Below are 18,572 nucleotides of genomic sequence, written 5' to 3'. Positions count from 1 at the left end.
CGGCAGGACCCACCACATACCATGTCCTATACGGAAACAACCTACGGATATAGGAGGAGTTCCGAATAAGGAAAGACAACCAGAGTTCTACGTGGAAACGACAAGGACTACTCGGATTGTATCCATATTGGTTTCCCTAGTTCTACTTGGATAAGGGGACACCTATGGGTATAAATATAAGCCACCCTAGGAGGACAGGGGGACACCTATGATATGAGACGATCAACACGATCGACACTCACCATGAAGAGACAATCAACACCCATCAGAAGCCACAACATACAAGCCTACATACGCCAAGACAAGCCGCCGGATATCGACATCAGAGATACGCCTGGATTAACCCTATCCGGTACCTTCAGAGGCCGGCCGTAGGGATCTAGCATTGTCTCTGATTCCGTCGGGTGCGAGCTCAAGGAGGAAGGCTACCCTGTTGTCGACTACGAGTCAGACCTTCAGACCGCCATGTCGACAACAGTTAGATAGGCTACCCCACATATTATACTGGTGTGATTATGGTGAATAAAAAGCAACATCGGCTCCGGCCAACAGGATGTAGGGCTATTACCTGATAGCTCAGGGGCCCGAACCTGTATAAAAATCCATGTCTCCATCTCTTTTTCCTCAGTCTCGCGTATATCCTAGCACCGACGATCCCCATACTGTCCAAATACCGTAGTCGAGACATCAAACGTCGACAATGAAAACATGTATTATTCATATTAAATCAGTCTACATAATAAAAACCAATTAAACACCTTTAGAGCACACTTAAGTCACCATATGTCACATTTTAAAATTATAAAATATTTCAATTAAATTCATGGACCCATTATTTTCAACCATTAAATTTAATTTACGAAAAATCTTACGCCGCCACATGTCTTGTCCTGAAAATAATAAATAATCTTAGAAATTTTGAGAAAAAACATATTATCATTGGTTTTAAGTTACATTATTTGGAGAAGTTATAAAAATAAATCGCATCTACCTCCTCGCCCCCTTCACATGCGTGAAGACCACTGCTAATCCCATCCCTATTTTTGGGTAGGAGTAAGCTAAAAGAGAAATAATTAATATATTAAAACAACCATAATTTGTCTGATTTCTAATATAATTATTGCTCTGTTTTAATTAAACTAGGAATTTAAGATCCGTATCCTTATATTTTCCTATGTACAAAATATGACATTCAACCACATTCATCCCGCGCGCTTTGCATACCATCCAAATATGATTGAAATACCTTAAACAAATTTGCTGCACATATTACATCACTATACATCATTCTGCAAACATGTATAGCTAAATTAAATCAATAGTTATCTAAACAAAAATTTCAAAGTGAACTATGAAACATTTTTTTATTAAGGAAGAACATCCCTGCCCTTTTACATGTCATTTGAATTGCTGTAAAAGAATTACGAAATAATCCAATACAGGTTGCATCATCATATGTTGTTTGTCAAACATGCGTAGCTAAATTAGATATACACTATCTAAGCAAATAGGACTAACTAAAATATGAAGTCCAAACCACCAATGCATCGAAAATCCAATGGCTTTAGTTAGAGAATATCTGATTACTTCATGATTTTTTTTAAAATGTGCTAAAATAATCCAAGCAAGCTAAATGATCTTTCGTGTATCTGCTCTAAACTATGTTACCATCTAATTGACTTTAGATGGTGCTTAATGCACTTTTAGTATATCATTGATATATGTTCAAGCGTGTTGTTCTGGCCTTCTAAGCATTTCAGGTAATTCCGTTTATTTTCTTTGTGCATAGACCATTCAAAAGGTAAATCATCCCTATATATGAACATTAATTGTCTGCAAATATATTTTTGTTGTATATATATACTTTAATGATTAACTTTGGAGTCCATTTAGATTTTACGATATAACAAGACATGGAAATAGGAGTAACTAAGCTTGACCAAAAAAGTGATCACAACTACGATGAATCACAAGACAACCTCCATAGGTGCAATGACCACATCTCAACACGGTGACTAGGAGCTGCATGAAAATCGTATGGCAGGGGAAAAGGAACAATGAATTTAGCTGTCTTACGTTTTCACCATCAGGGCCCAAAGCATTCAACAAAAAAAGAAAAAAAACACCTTGCTTTTAATTTAATAAACATGTTTTCTAAACAAACTAGGTCTAGCTCCTTTTTAGATGATGATGAAGATTATAGATAATTGCTTATACAGATTAATTAAATACTATATAGTATATAGCATAGAGAAATTATCAACGTGATGTTAACGAAGAATATTTGCAGAGGAAATGTACTTCAAAAACATGGCAGAGACTATCTGATAAATATAATCCGTTTTCAAATGCAGCACACGAAACATGCTTGCGCGAATGCGCGGGCTACCTTCCTAGTTTTTACAATAATACTCATCCATCTTTCTACTACCGTTAACTGTGATGGTGGTATAAATAGATATGAACCCTTTGATTAAATAAAATCATTTATTTATATTGTTTTATACTACCTGTAGAGAGCACCGTAGCATGAGCATATTGAAAAAATAATAAGGTAGATCAATATAACTCTAAAGCATTGTAAGTTTAAATTTGGATTGCACAAGTAAAAACATATATAGGTATATTTTTACTTGATTAGGTCGAATTTAAACTGGCATGATTGTAACAAGAATGATATATTATATATTTATCTATTTTATTAAATTTTAAATATTTTTTGAACGATATGTACGGAAGGAGAGGAAGTTTCCTCCAGCGACGAATATGCCATCTACTGTAGCAACAGAGACCCTTGCAATTTGTTGAAAAAATTGTTGTACTAGCAAACAACTGTTGCGGTTTGATTTCGCCTGCCCATTTTTAGGGGAAAATGGATTTAAATGGCGTGTACCAAATTGTGTACGATTAAGCTGTCACAAGTAGGCAGTAGCAGTCACAGAGAGTCGAAGAACGGAAACGGTCCAAGCATTACCGCAGAGTCAGTGCGGTTACAGTAATCTTCTTCCGGAAAAAAAAAAGAGGCCACAGTGATCTGAGACTTATGCAGTAATTTTACTCCGTATTAACAGTATGTAAAGCCTCACCGGATGGGCATATGCGAAAAATACGCCAAATGGCGTATTAGCGAAAAAAATATGATTAAAACTTTTACTTCTATGTTCTTAGCGACTTAAATGACAATGTTGTAAGAGAAACTATGATAAAAAAAACTCAAAAACAACTTCAAAATTAAGTTCAAAATTTTAAATTTTGAAATTGGCATATGCTGATTGGGCCAAAAGATGAGAGCCGTACTTCCTTCTGTAATCCTATGAATCTGAACAGGTAATTATCAAGATTTTTAGCACTGGGATGTGTACTAAATTAATTTAATATGGAAGAAGAAGTAAATTACTAGTGCGGCTTGAACATTTATATCCCGTTATATATGAAGCAACCAATGAATAGAGCTAGATGAATCACTCGGATATATACGTTCACGTACAGGATGAACCACCCGGATATATACATTCACATGCAGCCTGTATGCGTATATATCTGGGTGATTCATCTAGCTTTATTCCTTGATTGCTTCACTAGGGTGGGATAAGGGGCTGTCTATGTAGAAAAAGAGGGTCGATTACATTACCTTTTTCCTCTCTAGTAGTGCAAATAACCAATTAGTTAACATTGTAGTATCGTAAATCTTGGATGGATTTTTTGGATGCTATTCAGCTATCTTTATTGATACGAAAATATATTTACATCACTCACCAACATACTCATAATAAAGCTAGGGATTTCATCGACCTATATACATGAATTTCTCGAAGAAAAAGCAGAACTAGCCAATTTATGAGCTACCTGGTTTGCCTCTCTATTAGAGTACTCAATAGAAGCCCTATCAAACCCATTATATAAATTGTCGCATTCTCATAGATGGCTATCGATACCGTCGCCGAGAAACCTCCCTCTAACATTGTGTCGACAACCTGCATACAGTCAGTCTGAATAATAAATTTATTACACCAATATGTTGTGCTAGCAACAAACCCTCTCGTAGTGCATAAGCCTCTGCCATTGGGGCATCCAAAACACGCGGAAAGTATCGCGGGGCCACAGCCACACGTGCCCCCGTCAAGTCCCTAATCACCACTCCCGTCCCTAATCACCACTCCCGTACTTCCACTACCGGAGTCCACATCAAAACCTGCATATCGACATTAATCATCATTTTTCCTTACGGCGATTTCTTCCATCCTACACGCAAATTATCCTTCCTTTTCTTCCTCGACATCATATAGTTGATAGTGAGTGTCGCAATGGACATCACCGGTCTAAATGGGGGCTGCACACGCTTACCATGGACCCGTTGTCTCCTTTCCCACCGTATGTACCAAGCACCAGTCAAAATCAGCTCCGCAAATCCATCCAAATCCATTTTGGATGGATTTGTTTAGTTTACGTTAAAATTGGAAGTTTGGTTGAAATTGAAACGATGTGATGAAAAAGTTGGAAGTTTATATGTGTAGAAAAGTTTTGATGTGATGGAAAAGTTGAAAGTTTGTAGAAAAAATTTGGAAGTAAACACGGCGTTAGTTGTACGTCTGGAATGAATGCTTTGTGCCGCCGCGTACGTACGCACGTGGAACCCGGCGATCACCTCCATCGAATCGAAACACCTTCCCATCCCAACTAAACTACTACCGTGTACGTCGAAGATCCCGTTGATACTTAATTACGCTTAATATTTTAATATTTGCGTTGCATCTTACATGTCTAGAAATTCAAAGCATATATATCTTCATGTTAATTGTTAGAGCTAGAAATTCCGGTGCAACACGCAAGTTATCTAGTACTAGACAGATAAATTGTTAAAATATTGTGTTATGGACATTAGTCATCATGCACAATTTATTATTCATACTATAGCTATCAAAATTATATTAAATCTATGGATATTTTTGAACTATAGTTGTTTACATTAAAAGAATTTCAAATTTTGATATTAAATAATAAACTACAAAGTCGAGAGTCGGCCAGTACAAATTCTTATTATTAATTCTGGATTTCAGGAATTATTAAAATTTTAGGATATCTAAAAACCCCAAATTCCATACCATTCAAACTACAGAGTACACTGTGTTCATTAAAAAGCACAATTTTTGTAATGGATTTTTAATAAACTCTACGTCATGCTAACTCTCTATCAAACTAATCTTTTATGTGGGGGTTTCTCTCAAGTGTCTAGTTAGGTTGTGTTCATTTGAACGACAGGAGAAGAGAAAGTCCCTCCTTTTTTTCGCACACACCTATTTGAAATGCTAAATGATGTGTTTTCCAAAAAAATTCTAACGGAAAGTTACTTAAAAAAAATCATATTAATCTATTTTTAGTTTAACATAATTAATAATTAATTATACCTTGAGTTAATTAGTATAGGTAAGTATAAATGCTAAATGACTCATTTTTTTCTTCTCTTTTTTTCTCCTCTCAAACTTACCTTGAGTTAATTAGTATATAGGTAAGTATAAATAGAGAGATATACTGCTACTAAATTAATCCATATACGATTTACTGTATTTTCCTCTCAAAAGATCATTCTTAAGTTAATCATTTCAAAAAATAAATAGTAAAGCGTACAATATCAATCAGTAATACTATATATATTACACACACTACCACTGGACATTATTCATGTTTGAATTTTAAACATTCGTTTTCTGAAATAATAGTAATAATAAATTCTTAAAAAGATATCATATTACCAACATAAACATTATTCTTTTGCTCATTAATTATAGTATGACCATTTAATATATTTTTTTGGAAACCTGAATGACCATTTAAAAATTATCAATGTTTAAGTTGGAATAATGATAGTCAATGGTGGTAAATATTTGCAAACGGAGGGAGCAGTTAGCTTTGTGAGGAAACAGTGCACAAATGCCCATGTAGATGATGATTTATTAAAATAAATAATCATAACACATTCCTAGCCAAAGCAGCCTACGTACGTACGCAAATAAAACGCAAAGTCAGCAGATATAGTCGTACAATATTTTACTACTATTATTACACAATTGAAAAAGGAAATTAAATCCCCAATATGCAGAATACCCCGCCTATATATACACCTCTTCTGCTCATCTTCTTCTCATTCAACCACGCTTTCAGCCTTCCAAGCTCTACGGCTCATTATTTTTCCATCTCCCTCCTTAATTTAGCCAAGCTCTACACTGCTCGATCAATGGCTTACGGGAAGAGGCCTCGGCAGCAAGCCGAGGAGGCGGCGTTCAGCCTGTTCGACAGCAGCGACATGGCGCGCATCATGCTGCTCTTCTCCGGCGCCCACGGCGGCGGCGGTGGCGCGGCGGCGGCGGCGTCGCCGCCGGAGCGGATGTTCGAGTGCAAGACATGCAACCGGCAGTTCCCGTCCTTCCAGGCGCTCGGCGGCCACCGGGCCAGCCACAAGAAGCCCCGCCTGGCGGACGGCGACCCGGCCGCCGAGGCGCCGGCCAAGCCCAAGGTGCACGGGTGCTCCATCTGCGGGCTCGAGTTCGCCGTCGGCCAGGCGCTCGGAGGGCACATGCGGCGCCACCGCGCCGTCATGGCGGACGGCCTCGGGCTTGGCCTCAGCCTCGGCCTCGGCATCGGCGTCGTCGGGCAGAGCGACGACGACGGCGGCAAGAAGAAGGCCGCCGCCGCCGCCGCCGCCGAGCTGGTGTTCGACCTGAACGCGCCGGCGATAGAGGAGGAGCCGGATCGCGCCAGGCCGGCGGGGCTCGCCGTAGAGTTCCCCGTGGTGGTTGACTTCCCGTGCTGACATTGACACAGAGATTTACATCTCCATACAAGTTTTGAAAATTAATTTACAGTTTACATTTATACGCTACCCGAGAAGTCAACCCTGGAAACATTAGCTAGAGAGATTCCGTCATACATATTTTTTCCCTGGAAATGTATTCGGATGATTATAATGTTTTCAGGGCCTATATATTGTATTGGTTGACTTATCGTGGTACTTATAGTCGGTTGTCCTTTTCCCTTTCGGTGCTACATATTTTATTCTACCTGTAGTGGTTGTTTTCACGATCGATTCTTCAACAAACATTTAAAGAGAGAAATAACAATGGTAAATTCTTAACCTCAATAAATCTATATATCCTAGTAGAAAAAGTGCCAGTACGTTGCAACAAGAAAAAAATACGAGAAAATTAAGGAAAAATTGAGAAATATTAGCATTATGCAATAAATTAAAATATAAATTTATCATAATAATTGGGTATTTTTTAAGTAGGTAGGTGTTTAAATTAATTTACCTGGGTATTTGTCCATACCTTCTCGTTGGCGGATCCGGCCGTCTGGAGCCGAGGGACGCGAGCCACCGTCCATCTTGAAGGTGGAGTGAGGAGAGCGCAGCCGATCGGTGGCACGAAAGATGGCGGGTGTTTTTTATGATTTCAGGTGTGTTAGGTCTTAGATGCGACTCATATGTTCCGCTTGTTGTTGTGCTCTTTTTTGAGGATTTTTGTTCAGTCACACCCTAATTTTCGTTTTAGGGATTTGTAAATTATTTTACAGACGAAAATCAGATGTGAACAGAAAGTTATTAATATTTTAAGTAGTTAAGATATAGTTTAAACTTAAAGTCAAAAACTTGATATGCATTAAGCCAAATCATCAAGAGAATAGTAGTCTTTGAATATCTCTTATGCTTTGATTTCAACCATCCATATATCATGTGCATTTGCAACTCACTTATTATAGTTATTGCAAATAAAGCTCGATATGTATTGAACCTTGCCACCTACAAAAGTAATAGTCATTGGATCACTCTCACATTTGATACATGCATACATGTGTCATGTATAATTGTAATTCCAAATCAACTAAAATAAAGCTCAAAATATTGTTCATTTAGACGTTACGAGTACTTGATTTATAAAGCTGTTTTCCTCAAGATTTTTTTAAGTATTTCTAAACTTCTCGCTGCGATGTGCTGGGTATCCACTATTTTTTTTATTAGAAACGCCCTACACCACCACACGTGAGCACAATAGCGAACCTAGAAAAAAATTTAGTGGGTGTACACATTTGATTGACAAGGATTTGGCAAGAGGTTAAAACAAAAATTGGCTAGAAACTTAGATATCCATGTCAAGACTCTTTTTTTAGACTGAATACCCTTTATGTGACTGAAAATTGCAAGAATTTCAGTCACCTTTGCTAAGAATCTAATTGATCTTGTAGAATATAGAGATCGTTTATACGTCAACCTAAGACATACTCCCTCTGTCAAAAAAAAATATTCCTAGAATCCCGAGGTGAAATTAGTGGAGATGGGGAATGACTAAAATGCCCATAATCATTGAAAAAAGTAGTAAGAGTGATAGGTAGATAAGAGGTATTGCAGGGATAAAACTTCTCGTTTTATGTGCCGAGGGTGGGTATGATGTTAGAAGTTGGTTTTTTGTGGGATAAAATTTAAACTCATAGAAATTGATTTTTTTTTTAAGATGGAGGGAGTATTTGCACTGCACCTAAATTAAAGGAAAAAGTACACCCAAGGTCCCTCAACTTGTCATCGAATTACAAAATCGTCCCCCAACCGCAAAACTGGATAAGCATATTTTTATTTCTCATATACGTTTATTTCAAAATAAATTTACTTTTAAAGTAATCGTTGCATCGGGGTCTATAAAAATAGAGAATAAATACATTGGGAGTATATAAAGTATGAAATAATTGCATTACAATTTGATAAAGTGAGGATATTTTAATTTTTCAATTTTATATTGGTACATATATATATATGGGATAGGTAAAAACTAAACATATTTTGGAATGGGGGAGTAGCTAATAGAGGTGGCATTATTGCACCCGCTTTAAATTTCTATTAAAACAGTACCCTACACGTAACACATGTATAAGTGTGAGCGGAAAGACTACTATACACACTAGAAATTTGTATCATATACACAATTTCATATATCATTTTAATTGGATGCATGGTGTATTATAGGGCGTTGTTATGTATTCACATAAATGAGAAGTTACAAAAGGTATATCTCTAAGTGAAAACTAAATCTCACAAAGAAACCAGGATATGTCACCATCTAACAAATATTAACCGTCGGATGCACTTAAAGGTAAAATAAGGCGAATCAATCTTTACTGTTGGATGAAACTTAAGCATAGTTGTAAAAAATATAGGAATGTTCTAGAGTACCCTAGAGAACCTCTCCTAACTCACTATAGTAAAATAAAAGTATGAATATTCTAGAGTACTTTAGAGAATCTCCCCTAACTCTAGGAATAGCTGCAAGCCCAAATCAATTCCACCCTCTATTCTCCATGCACATGAGGCAAGTTTAGAATAAAATCAAAATAAACTCCTTTACTATCAAAATGTTAAAATAAATTCGTTTAGATAAGTCTACTTTCAAATTGAAATGCACTTTCTCGGCCCACATCAGTGGTGTCAGTCTTTCGATTCATGGCCACCACTTACACCTCCATTACTATCTTAATTTGTTCATAAATTCAATTTATAACCATGAATAAATATAGTGAAATCAAATCCCTATAAAGTAAAAACACTAGACATATAAAAAGTAATTCTCGATATATCTTGCATAGGTGCAGAGTAACCCAATAAACATACCGAATAATGTGTGTTCTATGGATTTTATGTCAACAGAATTACAATAAATCCTACATTCACAATTAAATAATTTAGCAAGTCTAAAATTGTCGGATATGCCGGTCATAAAAACAATCATGAATAAATAAGTAAGATAAAAATAGCTACCACCTATAGAAATATAGGTACCTAACAAATATACAAACAAACTGATAGACATAATCCAAAATTATATGTCAACCTGATTGCTCGAACATTGAACCAAATACTCTCCAAAGTTAAATGCTTAAAATTGAATAATAGAATTCAAATATGCAAATAGACCAATTAAATTTTAACATACATAATTATTACAAACAATGTATTATCATATTTGGAAATAAAAGACAGGTTATGATTGCGCGAAGCCGTGACTTAGATAGCTAGTTTTAGTTGAAAATTATAAAAGGATGACATCCCTCGTGGTATGCATTCAAGTATAGTTGGCCATAAGGCTCGAGGCCCGACGGCGCGGCCCACGGCACAGGATTTTGGCCTGGTCCAGGCATGGCACAGCCCGGCTGTTGGGTCGTGCCTGGACCTATGGCTCGGCACGGTGGGCCAACCCGGCACGACATGAACGTCAGGGAGATGAAATAGACTTATTTTCAACCATAATGTAAGATTGGGCATAAAGAATACGGAGGACAAATAGACATATTATATGGCACGGCCAAAAGATTAGGGATGTAATAGACTTATTTTAGCTATATAAATGTCACAAACGAAAGATGAGGGAGGGGAAATAGACTTAATTCAAAGAAAGCACGATGGGTTGCCGTGCCTTCCGGCCAGGCCGGCACAGCCTGACCATTATTGGGCCGTGCATGGGCTACAGGTTGAGCACGTGGGCTGGCACGGAACAACCCGGTGTGTTGGTCGGGCCATGCCGGCCCGAGCACAACCGTGCCTGGGCCGTGCGGCCGCCCGTTTGGCCATCTATACATTCTGGAACTGACTATCCATTTGTCGGGTGATTTCTAGCAAAAAAATCACCTAGATTTTTTCTACCCTTAACGAAATCGTTCAAGTATAAACTGTTTGTTCTAAAGAAAATTTATAAAACCGTTTTATGTGAAGCATTTCAGAGCCCCCTGCGGCCTGCAGTTCAGGTCATGTACGGCCTTTAAGCCCACCATACTTGACCCAGAAATCGCACTGGAAGCCCAGCCTAAAATAAAACCAGCCCATATTCCTGAGCTCCAAGGGAGGAAAATATCTCCTCGTCTCCTCCCGTCTCCTCGTCCTCATCCACGGCGAGTCCGCGTCATCCACACGAGCCCACCCAAAACCCAAAACCCTACTGCGCCCATGGCTTCGCCGCCGCCGCCGCCGCCGCCGCCGCCGCAGCCACCTAGCCCCTCCGCCGCCACGGCGGGGGCGGCAGCGGCGCCGGTGGACGCGCTGTTCCTCCAGAACCTGATGAGCCGGGTCCAGCTCCGCCCGCCCTTCCTCGACACCAACTCCTTCCTCACCCAGGACCTCGACGAGTTCCTCCTCAACGAGTTCGCCGCGCTGTCGGCCGCCGCGGGGGCCTCCGACGATGACGACGACGGCGAGGATGGGGAAGGGGAGGGATCCGATGGGGAGGTGGTCTCCGGGGAGGCGAGGCGGCGGCGGACGCTGGCGAGGGAGGAGGCCAAGTTGGAGAAGGAGATCGTGCGGCTCGTGCTCGCCGGGGAGGCGGAGGAGGCGCTCAAGCCCAACTCCGGCCAGTCCGTCGCCGTCGGCGACCACCACATCTGCGTCGGCTTCCACGACGATTCCGGCGGTGAGTACCGCGTCTGGGAGTGGCACGGCCACGTCATGATCTTCGACGACGAGGATGGCTATTCCGCGGAGTACATCTACGGCAACCACTTCGAGCCCCTCGCCGCCGCCACCGCCAGGGCGAAGGAGAAGGAGAGGGAGAAGAGGGAGAAGGAGCTCAGCTCGGGCCTCCGCGATTTGATCCTGGGCGACACTGGCAGCGGCGCCAATGGCTCCAAGGAGAATGGCAAGGGTGGGGCACCCAGAGTGGTGCGCAGGAACGTCGTCAATGCCCCTGCGGCGCCTGCGAGGTAATAAAACTCCTCTTTAGCTCTAGCGCGTGTATTGATGGAAGCGAGGCATCAATCCGAGAAACAGAAGCAAAATAATGATTTGATCTTTCCTTTTCTTCTGTAGTTGCCGCTGAGGGCGATTTCTTTTGTTCTGATCAGAAATGCTATATACTTTGCTTCTGTTATGATACACAGTGTACCCAACTGGGTTTTGAGATGGGAGTATTTGTTCCATATACTACACATATGCTGTTCCATTATGTGCTTAAATTTTTGCTGCTCATGTGAAAGAACTTATGCTTGCTGCACCTGTCGATTGTGAACTTATGAGTTATTATCACCATTGTAAAGAATTTGGTTCATGCTTTCAATACAAATTGGAGAGAATGGTCTTCCCTGTGCAGCTGTGCTAGGTACTTGTCAAATTGTTTGCATAAGCTTTGCTATTATGGAAACATTGAGTGTGCTGGACTCCTATACCTGAATTTAGGTGGTGAATAGACGGAATCGTACCTCCCGGCTTCTATTTATAAGCCTTATAAGCCTATAAGGGGAGTAAGCACCACATTTAACATGACTTCCCTTCGATAAATGCGAAGAAACCAATAAACATGTTAGGTGACTCGCTGGTTTATTCTTGTCTATTTTTGTGTGCTTTGAAACCGATTATTCGTTCTCCTGTTTATCAATGGTAATGCAACCTGAATATGTTCTACGGACACCGTCCAAAAGTCTTGAATACTTTACTACTGGATATTCTAACCTTATGCAATTGCAAAGGGATTCACACTGGGAGGGCACAAGGTGGAAGTCTTCTTACTATGGATCAGTTTGCAACTTTGCATTTCATAGAATATTGAAATGGTGGTTCCTTTGTTCATCTGTCGATGAAATTTAGATGATTTTTGAAGTTGTTTTTGTTGATCGATATTTCATAAACTGGAAGCTCTTCTGTTAGTTTTTCAGTGAGATTTAGATGAATTTCAGAATTTCTTTTGTTGATTGATCATATAGGCTTCTCAAATGTTTAAGCTCAATAATCAAGACCGTACATGCTGATGCTAAGTTCACATATGCTTTCCATTTTTCAATCTACAAGTTTGCATAAAACATCGCTTTTCCATAAGCTATAAATGGGATCAGACATCTTCTGTTCAGAGATCATTGCACAATAAGGCTCTGTTTCTCTGCCCATCAAGAGAGTTATGTAGCGTACAGTAGAGAGAAGCAGAATAGCAGCATACATGCCTCCTATAGAACAAGTTGGCTTGTTAGGATTTATGGAGAAATTCCCATTTGAAGTACAGTAGATATATCTATTGAATAGTAGTTATTTCTGAAATGAACCATATAGTCTTGATTGGGCTGACAAGTTACCTTGTCAGTTGTATTTGGGTGAGGTGTTGCACATGAAAACTTGTTAGAGGCCTACCTCATATTTGGGAGCTGAGTTTTTCGTACCTTTTTCCTTTGTCATTAGCATACTTTCATAGGTGTCAAGTGGAATGTGAGATAAATCCTTTTTCACTAAAACATTATGAAGGTGTGCCTTTGGGATAGGAGTTTTGTGAATACTGGAAACTTATTAATTATATCAAACTGTTCCTGCCACATAGATCTCTCATCTCTGATTCTTCTGGTGCTATCAGCCAAATGTAAGCTTTATAGGCAGAATGGTTTGAATGACATTGAGTTCATCTGCCGTTTTCTGCTTACTTTACTTCCATCAAATAGAGTTTTCAGTAGGTTTGAATCCTCAAGTGGTTGATACAATAGCCACTATAGTTAATGTGGGGCATGTGTCTTCTGTCATTTAGCACTGTTTGAGTCACTTGCATCCTTAGACATTATTATTGGCACTTCTAAAACAAATTGGACTGCAACAGCACTAGTTTTGTCCACTGATGAATCGATCTTTGTGATGAACACAAACTGAGTCAAAGTTGTTTTACTTTTTCTTAATATTGAGCCATGACTTTGAAACAGTTGCTGCATAGATTTCAGATAAAAGCTGCGAACACTGGTACTGGGACTTATCGGCAGGAACTATTCTAGATTGCAAAGACGGCAGGCAGGAGTGAAGACAAGCTTTTGCGTAAAGCTGGCCGCATAGCATCTAATAAATCAAATCATGGTGATCGCATCAAACAAACATGAGTTAATGAAATATTTATCTCTGACATTAGAAAGGTAGAGCCCTCTTTTATTGGAATAACCTCTTCCCCTAGAATTTACTGGGTTTTTTTTTCCCATTGCATTCACAGGCATCGGTAAGTTTGCTCCATGCATCTATTTCTTGTTTAGTTGTGTTACATGTGTTGTTTGTTCAGACTTCAGAAACAGCAGTTATGTAGATGGATACGCCATGATGATCTGGACATGCTAACCGATGAGCTAGAAAGGAAACGTGTGTTTGACAATCTAGTCGGCTGTGAAATAATACTCGGCCGTTCGAACTGACCCAATTTTCTAACACCCAACCCCAAAATGATGCAGGATACCGAACATTGATACTCATGGCTGACACATTTCTGGCTAACGATTTGCGTCAGTTTCCCTCTGCTAAACGTAAAGCTTCTCTTTATACGTCAACACTTGCAAACATTTTCATCTTGATGTTGAAGGTGATTTGCATCTTTTAATCATCCCAACCTCTCCTTCAGGGTTCTACTGGCATTCAGTTATTATCATTATTTTCTGGTTACATGAAAGACGACGTGTCATCAGCTGTTGAGACTCAGCTTGCAGAATCTTGTCGCCTCGAGAGTGGTACACATTTTAGATGATGCAAACACCCCTGAGAAATCAAGAAGCATTGCAGGCAGCTGATTGCGATGCAAAGGTTAAACAATTGGCCGGCCATAAGCCCTCCCTAAGAGCAAGGCTAATAGCAAAGCTTTTTGACGGCGGTAACATATGTCCATGTCATCTAGAGTTGATGATTGTAGATTGCTTATACAAAGGGCAAACTATAAGTTGGCTTTATATAAGCGTGAATTGGACTTAATTATTATATGCACAGATGAACAAAACCAAGCTCTATATATATGGTCCACCGTGCTTGAGCTGTTGAGCATAAAACTAACGTATATTAGGAGCTGCACGCTATGCATGGCCACAAAAGATCAAATAAACTGCATGGCCACAAAAGATCAAATAAACTGAACCGGAGACCCACAAACCATATAAAATGTTTAATATGGCCTAAATTATCGTGCTACCACCCGGCGCTTCAGCAAGCGCTCGCTCTCTTCGTTTTCATGTTTTCTCCCTCCTCCACGTAATATAACGATGATGTGGATGTTGTTATCACCGACTGAAGAAGTGCTATTATATCTGCTCTAACGGTGTTTGGTTCATCGGTCATTTCTGTCTATTTACTTAATCATTAGAGCTTGAACTGATCCTGACATGTTAAACAAAACCAATGAGGGATCGAGCAATGGTCAACCAGATTCAGAGTTCCAGACCAGCGTCGTCCTACCTGACACTCGTTGCCACGTGGCAGGGAGAGGGAGAGACAAGAGCCTAATCCAAAAAACATCTCTTTTTTTCCTCTCTCACTGCTGCAACGATCCTGCCACAGCCGGTGCAGCAAGACGCCAGCAACTGATCAGTAAAATACTAACAGACAGTAACGCAGTTTGCAGCAGTGCAAATCTCTCTCAGAAAAAAAATACTGATGTGATTATCATTATTAGAGGTTGTAGTAGTAATAAAGTGCTAGTACTAATCAGCTACTAATCATATCTGCATGTAAAAAGAAGTCAAGGCGAAACGGCCATGAGAGGCCGGAGCTGAACTTATTTAATTTTTGTGAGAAGTGGCAGGCCCTCCTATTAATGGTGGCCAATCGATCCGCCCAGTTTTCCCGTGTGCTCCTCTGAAATTTCTCGGCATGCTTGTGATCTCTTCCCATCTCATGTGTTTGATTTGGCAAAGCTTGGAGGTTATAATTAGCAGCAGCCTGAGTTAAAACGGCAGCATCTGAGAGGAGAGGAGAGGGAGGCCAAGCAAACGACGCAATTAAGCGCTCTGCTTACGCCACACACGTAGCAGCAGAGGAGTATTTAGCAGCCATTGCTATGCCTTCTCTGCCGTAGCGTCGACATTGCTCTTGCGATCTAGTGCCTGCCTGTGCCTGCATCCTCCCATTGTAAGAACTTTTGCCGGTTTATGTTCTACTTTGTTTGGGCCATCTGCATTGCAAGAGAATTCAGTAGAAAGACACGAGCTTGGTTGTTCTTGTTCGTGTCAAACCTGTGAGCTTGATGGCTGCTTCTGTTTCTTTCTGTGATTTCTGGATCTTGTGGTGTATTCTGGGATTTTAAAGATGGGCAGGTCTTAGTTTATTGGATTGATTGTGATGAATTGTGTGTCTCTGAAAAATAATACAAATTCATCCAGAAGAGCTTGACTCTGTTCTGGTTCTTCTTTTAACTTTTGAGCAATGGGTCTTCTCTGTTTCTTGTCTACTCTAAACTACTATTGATTCTTTTTCCTCTTAACTGCAACTGAACGTTGTGAACTTGTGATCTTTACTGTAATTCTCTAGGTGTTGAAACCTGCAGGCTTTTGGTGCTGAGAGCATAATCATAGATAATGTGGAACTGCTCTGCACCATCGTCTCTGCTCATACCGTTCACTGACGACTACGGTAAATTTCCCAACTGCCATGACATTTTATTTTCTTCTCTGTCGAATTTATTTAACAGGTTTCTTCAGTTGCAGTGAAATGCGAAGCGTCTAATTCACCTTCCACAACTGTAGGCTTTGACAGAATGTAAGTGTTGGATTCGGTAGTGAGGGCCTTCAAATGATCTTTCAATTCAATATCTTTTTTTAGATAATGGAAATGGTATACGATCTTTCAATTCGCATGAAACCACTGAAAATTTCTTCGTCTCTTTGGTCAGGATCGCCGCGGACTATGACCTGTTCCATCACATGAGCTTCTCGCCGTCGCTTCAGAATCTTCAGTCACCAACGTTTTTCACCACGAGAAGTTCAGAGAGCTACTTGGGTAACTCCACTCTTTCGAAATGCTTTCTGCGTGGATGGTGAGATTGTTTTACTTTGATACTATTTTTCTGATGAACTGATAACAACAGGAGAGAGCTCGATCTATGGCGGAGGCGCCAGGCCTGCACTCGCGCAGTTCAGCTATTCCCAGCCAATTGCTGCTACTTCTGCTGCTGTATGTAATAATCCTCTTCGCCTACCTGAAACCTTGTGATAATATCATCAAGCCAGTAAAGTTTGTGTTATTAATTTTTACGTGGTTTGGGAAATGCTTGTTTATGTCGTCAGCATTTGGTGAGATGGACGGCGGCCGGGGAGCCGATGACCGGCGACGGCGGTTTCAGGAGCTCCAAGAGGCTCAAGACAGCAACTACGGCGACGACACAACCTCCAAGGCATGGGGTGAAGTGCCATGCAAAGCCAAGAAATCAAACTACGAAGGTAGTATCATTTTTGAGTATCTGATAGTGAAACAATTACAGTTCTTGTAATCATCACTTCATCAGTGTTGTCAGTGTAGGGGCTTTCTCTCGTTCATATTGGCTATCTTTTCCCTCTCACTGCCATCGTAAATGCAGGCAACATGTAACAAGAGGAGCCAGAAACTGGGCGACAGAATCACAGCTCTGCAGCAGTTAGTTTCACCTTACGGCAAGGTTAATTAATCAACGACCTAGCTAGTGTTTTCTATCCATGTTAATCATCAGTGATTTTGCTGATCTGAGAGCGTTAATTTTCTGAACCTGATCGTCCGAGCAGACAGACACCGCATCGGTGCTCCACGAAGCAGCCGCCTGCATACGGCAACTCCACCAACAAATCCAGGTAATCGCGCGTCAGACATCGTAGCCAGGCACGACGAGTCCATGACCAAGGTTTACAAAACCTTACGAGTTTTTAAAATCACGATAAACCTCGTGGTAATAGTACAATTTTCACGATAATCACGTGGTTACCATAATAACCGTTTTACCGTAAAATGATGATAACCCCACCCAAAATAATTTGGTGAACCCTGGCATCTGCAACCCAATGGACTAAGTCGTTTTCGCGTGTTTCACATGATAAAAAAAGCCTGCAGAATCTCAGTGTTTTTCACTTCCTCTTCAGATTCTGACAGCGCCTTACCCTGGAACAAGCTCCTCCTCTGCATCGTCGCAGCAGCAGGTCGTATTTTCTGTTCTTGAAAGTTGCAGCCATGTCATGTCCTTCTTTACTGCAATTGCAACAGTTTTGTGGCTGCAGGATGCCGGAGGAGGAGGAGGCACGGCGACGGAGCTTCGCCGGCGAGGCCTGTGCGTGGCGGCGCTGTCGCCGGCCGTCGTGAGCCTCGCGGCAGAGGGCGGTCGCCGCCGCACGGACGTCGAGGATCAGAAGAGGATCTGGTTCAGTAATCAGTAGCTGCAACTGTAAATTAAACGAGACGTGGCAGCTCGTTTGAACTTACTCTAATCGGAGTTACGGGAATACTACTAGTTTGGATGTTTGATTAGCAGTCACGCGTCCACGAGGTTACGAATGCATTAGGCGTCCTTTGAGTCAATAAGAAGCAAGCATTACGGCTGTAAAATACCAAAATTGGGCATGTGTAAAGGTAGCAGCTAGCAACACGATGGCTTCTCCAACATTGAGCAACCTTTTCATGTTCATGATATTCGCATGTATTTCTGGAAACTTTGCCGTAAGCCCGTAACCAACTCTTTGGCCGAGTTAATATCTTGCTACCATATGTGTTGTAAAAGTAATTCTTGTTTGTCAGCGTTTCAAGATGTTTACAAATTGCTACATCGATCTAGCTTCAAATAGGCTATAGCCTATGTTTATTTGGGATAGGTTACATG

General features: G+C 40.6%; 3 protein-coding genes across 7 annotated transcripts; all 3 read left to right on the top strand.

Moving 5' to 3' along the window:
• The first annotated feature begins 6,163 nt into the window (after window positions 1-6,163).
• On the top strand, window positions 6,164-7,099 carry LOC127768427 (zinc finger protein ZAT7-like). The gene has a single exon (XM_052294007.1). It carries the CDS (start codon window positions 6,233-6,235, stop codon window positions 6,806-6,808), a length of 576 nt encoding a protein of 191 aa, XP_052149967.1. The 5' UTR covers window positions 6,164-6,232; the 3' UTR covers window positions 6,809-7,099.
• Window positions 7,100-10,884: 3,785 nt separating this feature from the next.
• LOC127765214 (uncharacterized) lies at window positions 10,885-14,449 on the top strand. 4 transcript variants are annotated; one of them, XM_052290063.1, is made up of 2 exons: window positions 10,885-11,727; window positions 13,707-14,449. In XM_052290063.1, exons 1-2 carry the CDS (start codon window positions 10,979-10,981, stop codon window positions 13,762-13,764), a joined length of 807 nt encoding a protein of 268 aa, XP_052146023.1. In that variant the 5' UTR covers window positions 10,885-10,978; the 3' UTR covers window positions 13,765-14,449. The 4 variants fall into 4 exon arrangements, with proteins under 4 accessions (XP_052146023.1, XP_052146026.1, XP_052146024.1 ...); XM_052290066.1 differs by having other exon boundaries at window positions 10,886-11,727; window positions 13,714-13,732; XM_052290064.1 differs by lacking the exon at window positions 13,707-14,449 and adding an exon at window positions 11,834-11,950 and having other exon boundaries at window positions 10,886-11,727.
• A 1,160-nt stretch (window positions 14,450-15,609) lies between these two features.
• Window positions 15,610-18,447, top strand: LOC127768428 (transcription factor bHLH110-like). 2 transcript variants are annotated; one of them, XM_052294009.1, is made up of 10 exons: window positions 15,610-15,865; window positions 16,265-16,366; window positions 16,441-16,492; window positions 16,626-16,732; window positions 16,821-16,906; window positions 17,020-17,172; window positions 17,310-17,387; window positions 17,491-17,556; window positions 17,842-17,898; window positions 17,977-18,447. In XM_052294009.1, exons 2-10 carry the CDS (start codon window positions 16,312-16,314, stop codon window positions 18,130-18,132), a joined length of 810 nt encoding a protein of 269 aa, XP_052149969.1. In that variant the 5' UTR covers window positions 15,610-15,865; window positions 16,265-16,311; the 3' UTR covers window positions 18,133-18,447. The 2 variants fall into 2 exon arrangements, with proteins under 2 accessions (XP_052149969.1, XP_052149968.1); XM_052294008.1 differs by having other exon boundaries at window positions 16,435-16,492.
• The last annotated feature ends 125 nt before the right edge of the window (window positions 18,448-18,572 follow it).

The sequence above is a fragment of the Oryza glaberrima genome, chromosome 3, assembly GCF_000147395.1.
Source record: "Oryza glaberrima chromosome 3, OglaRS2, whole genome shotgun sequence".
NCBI lineage: Eukaryota > Viridiplantae > Streptophyta > Magnoliopsida > Poales > Poaceae > Oryza > Oryza glaberrima.
This window is presented reverse-complemented; position numbering and strand designations above follow the sequence as displayed.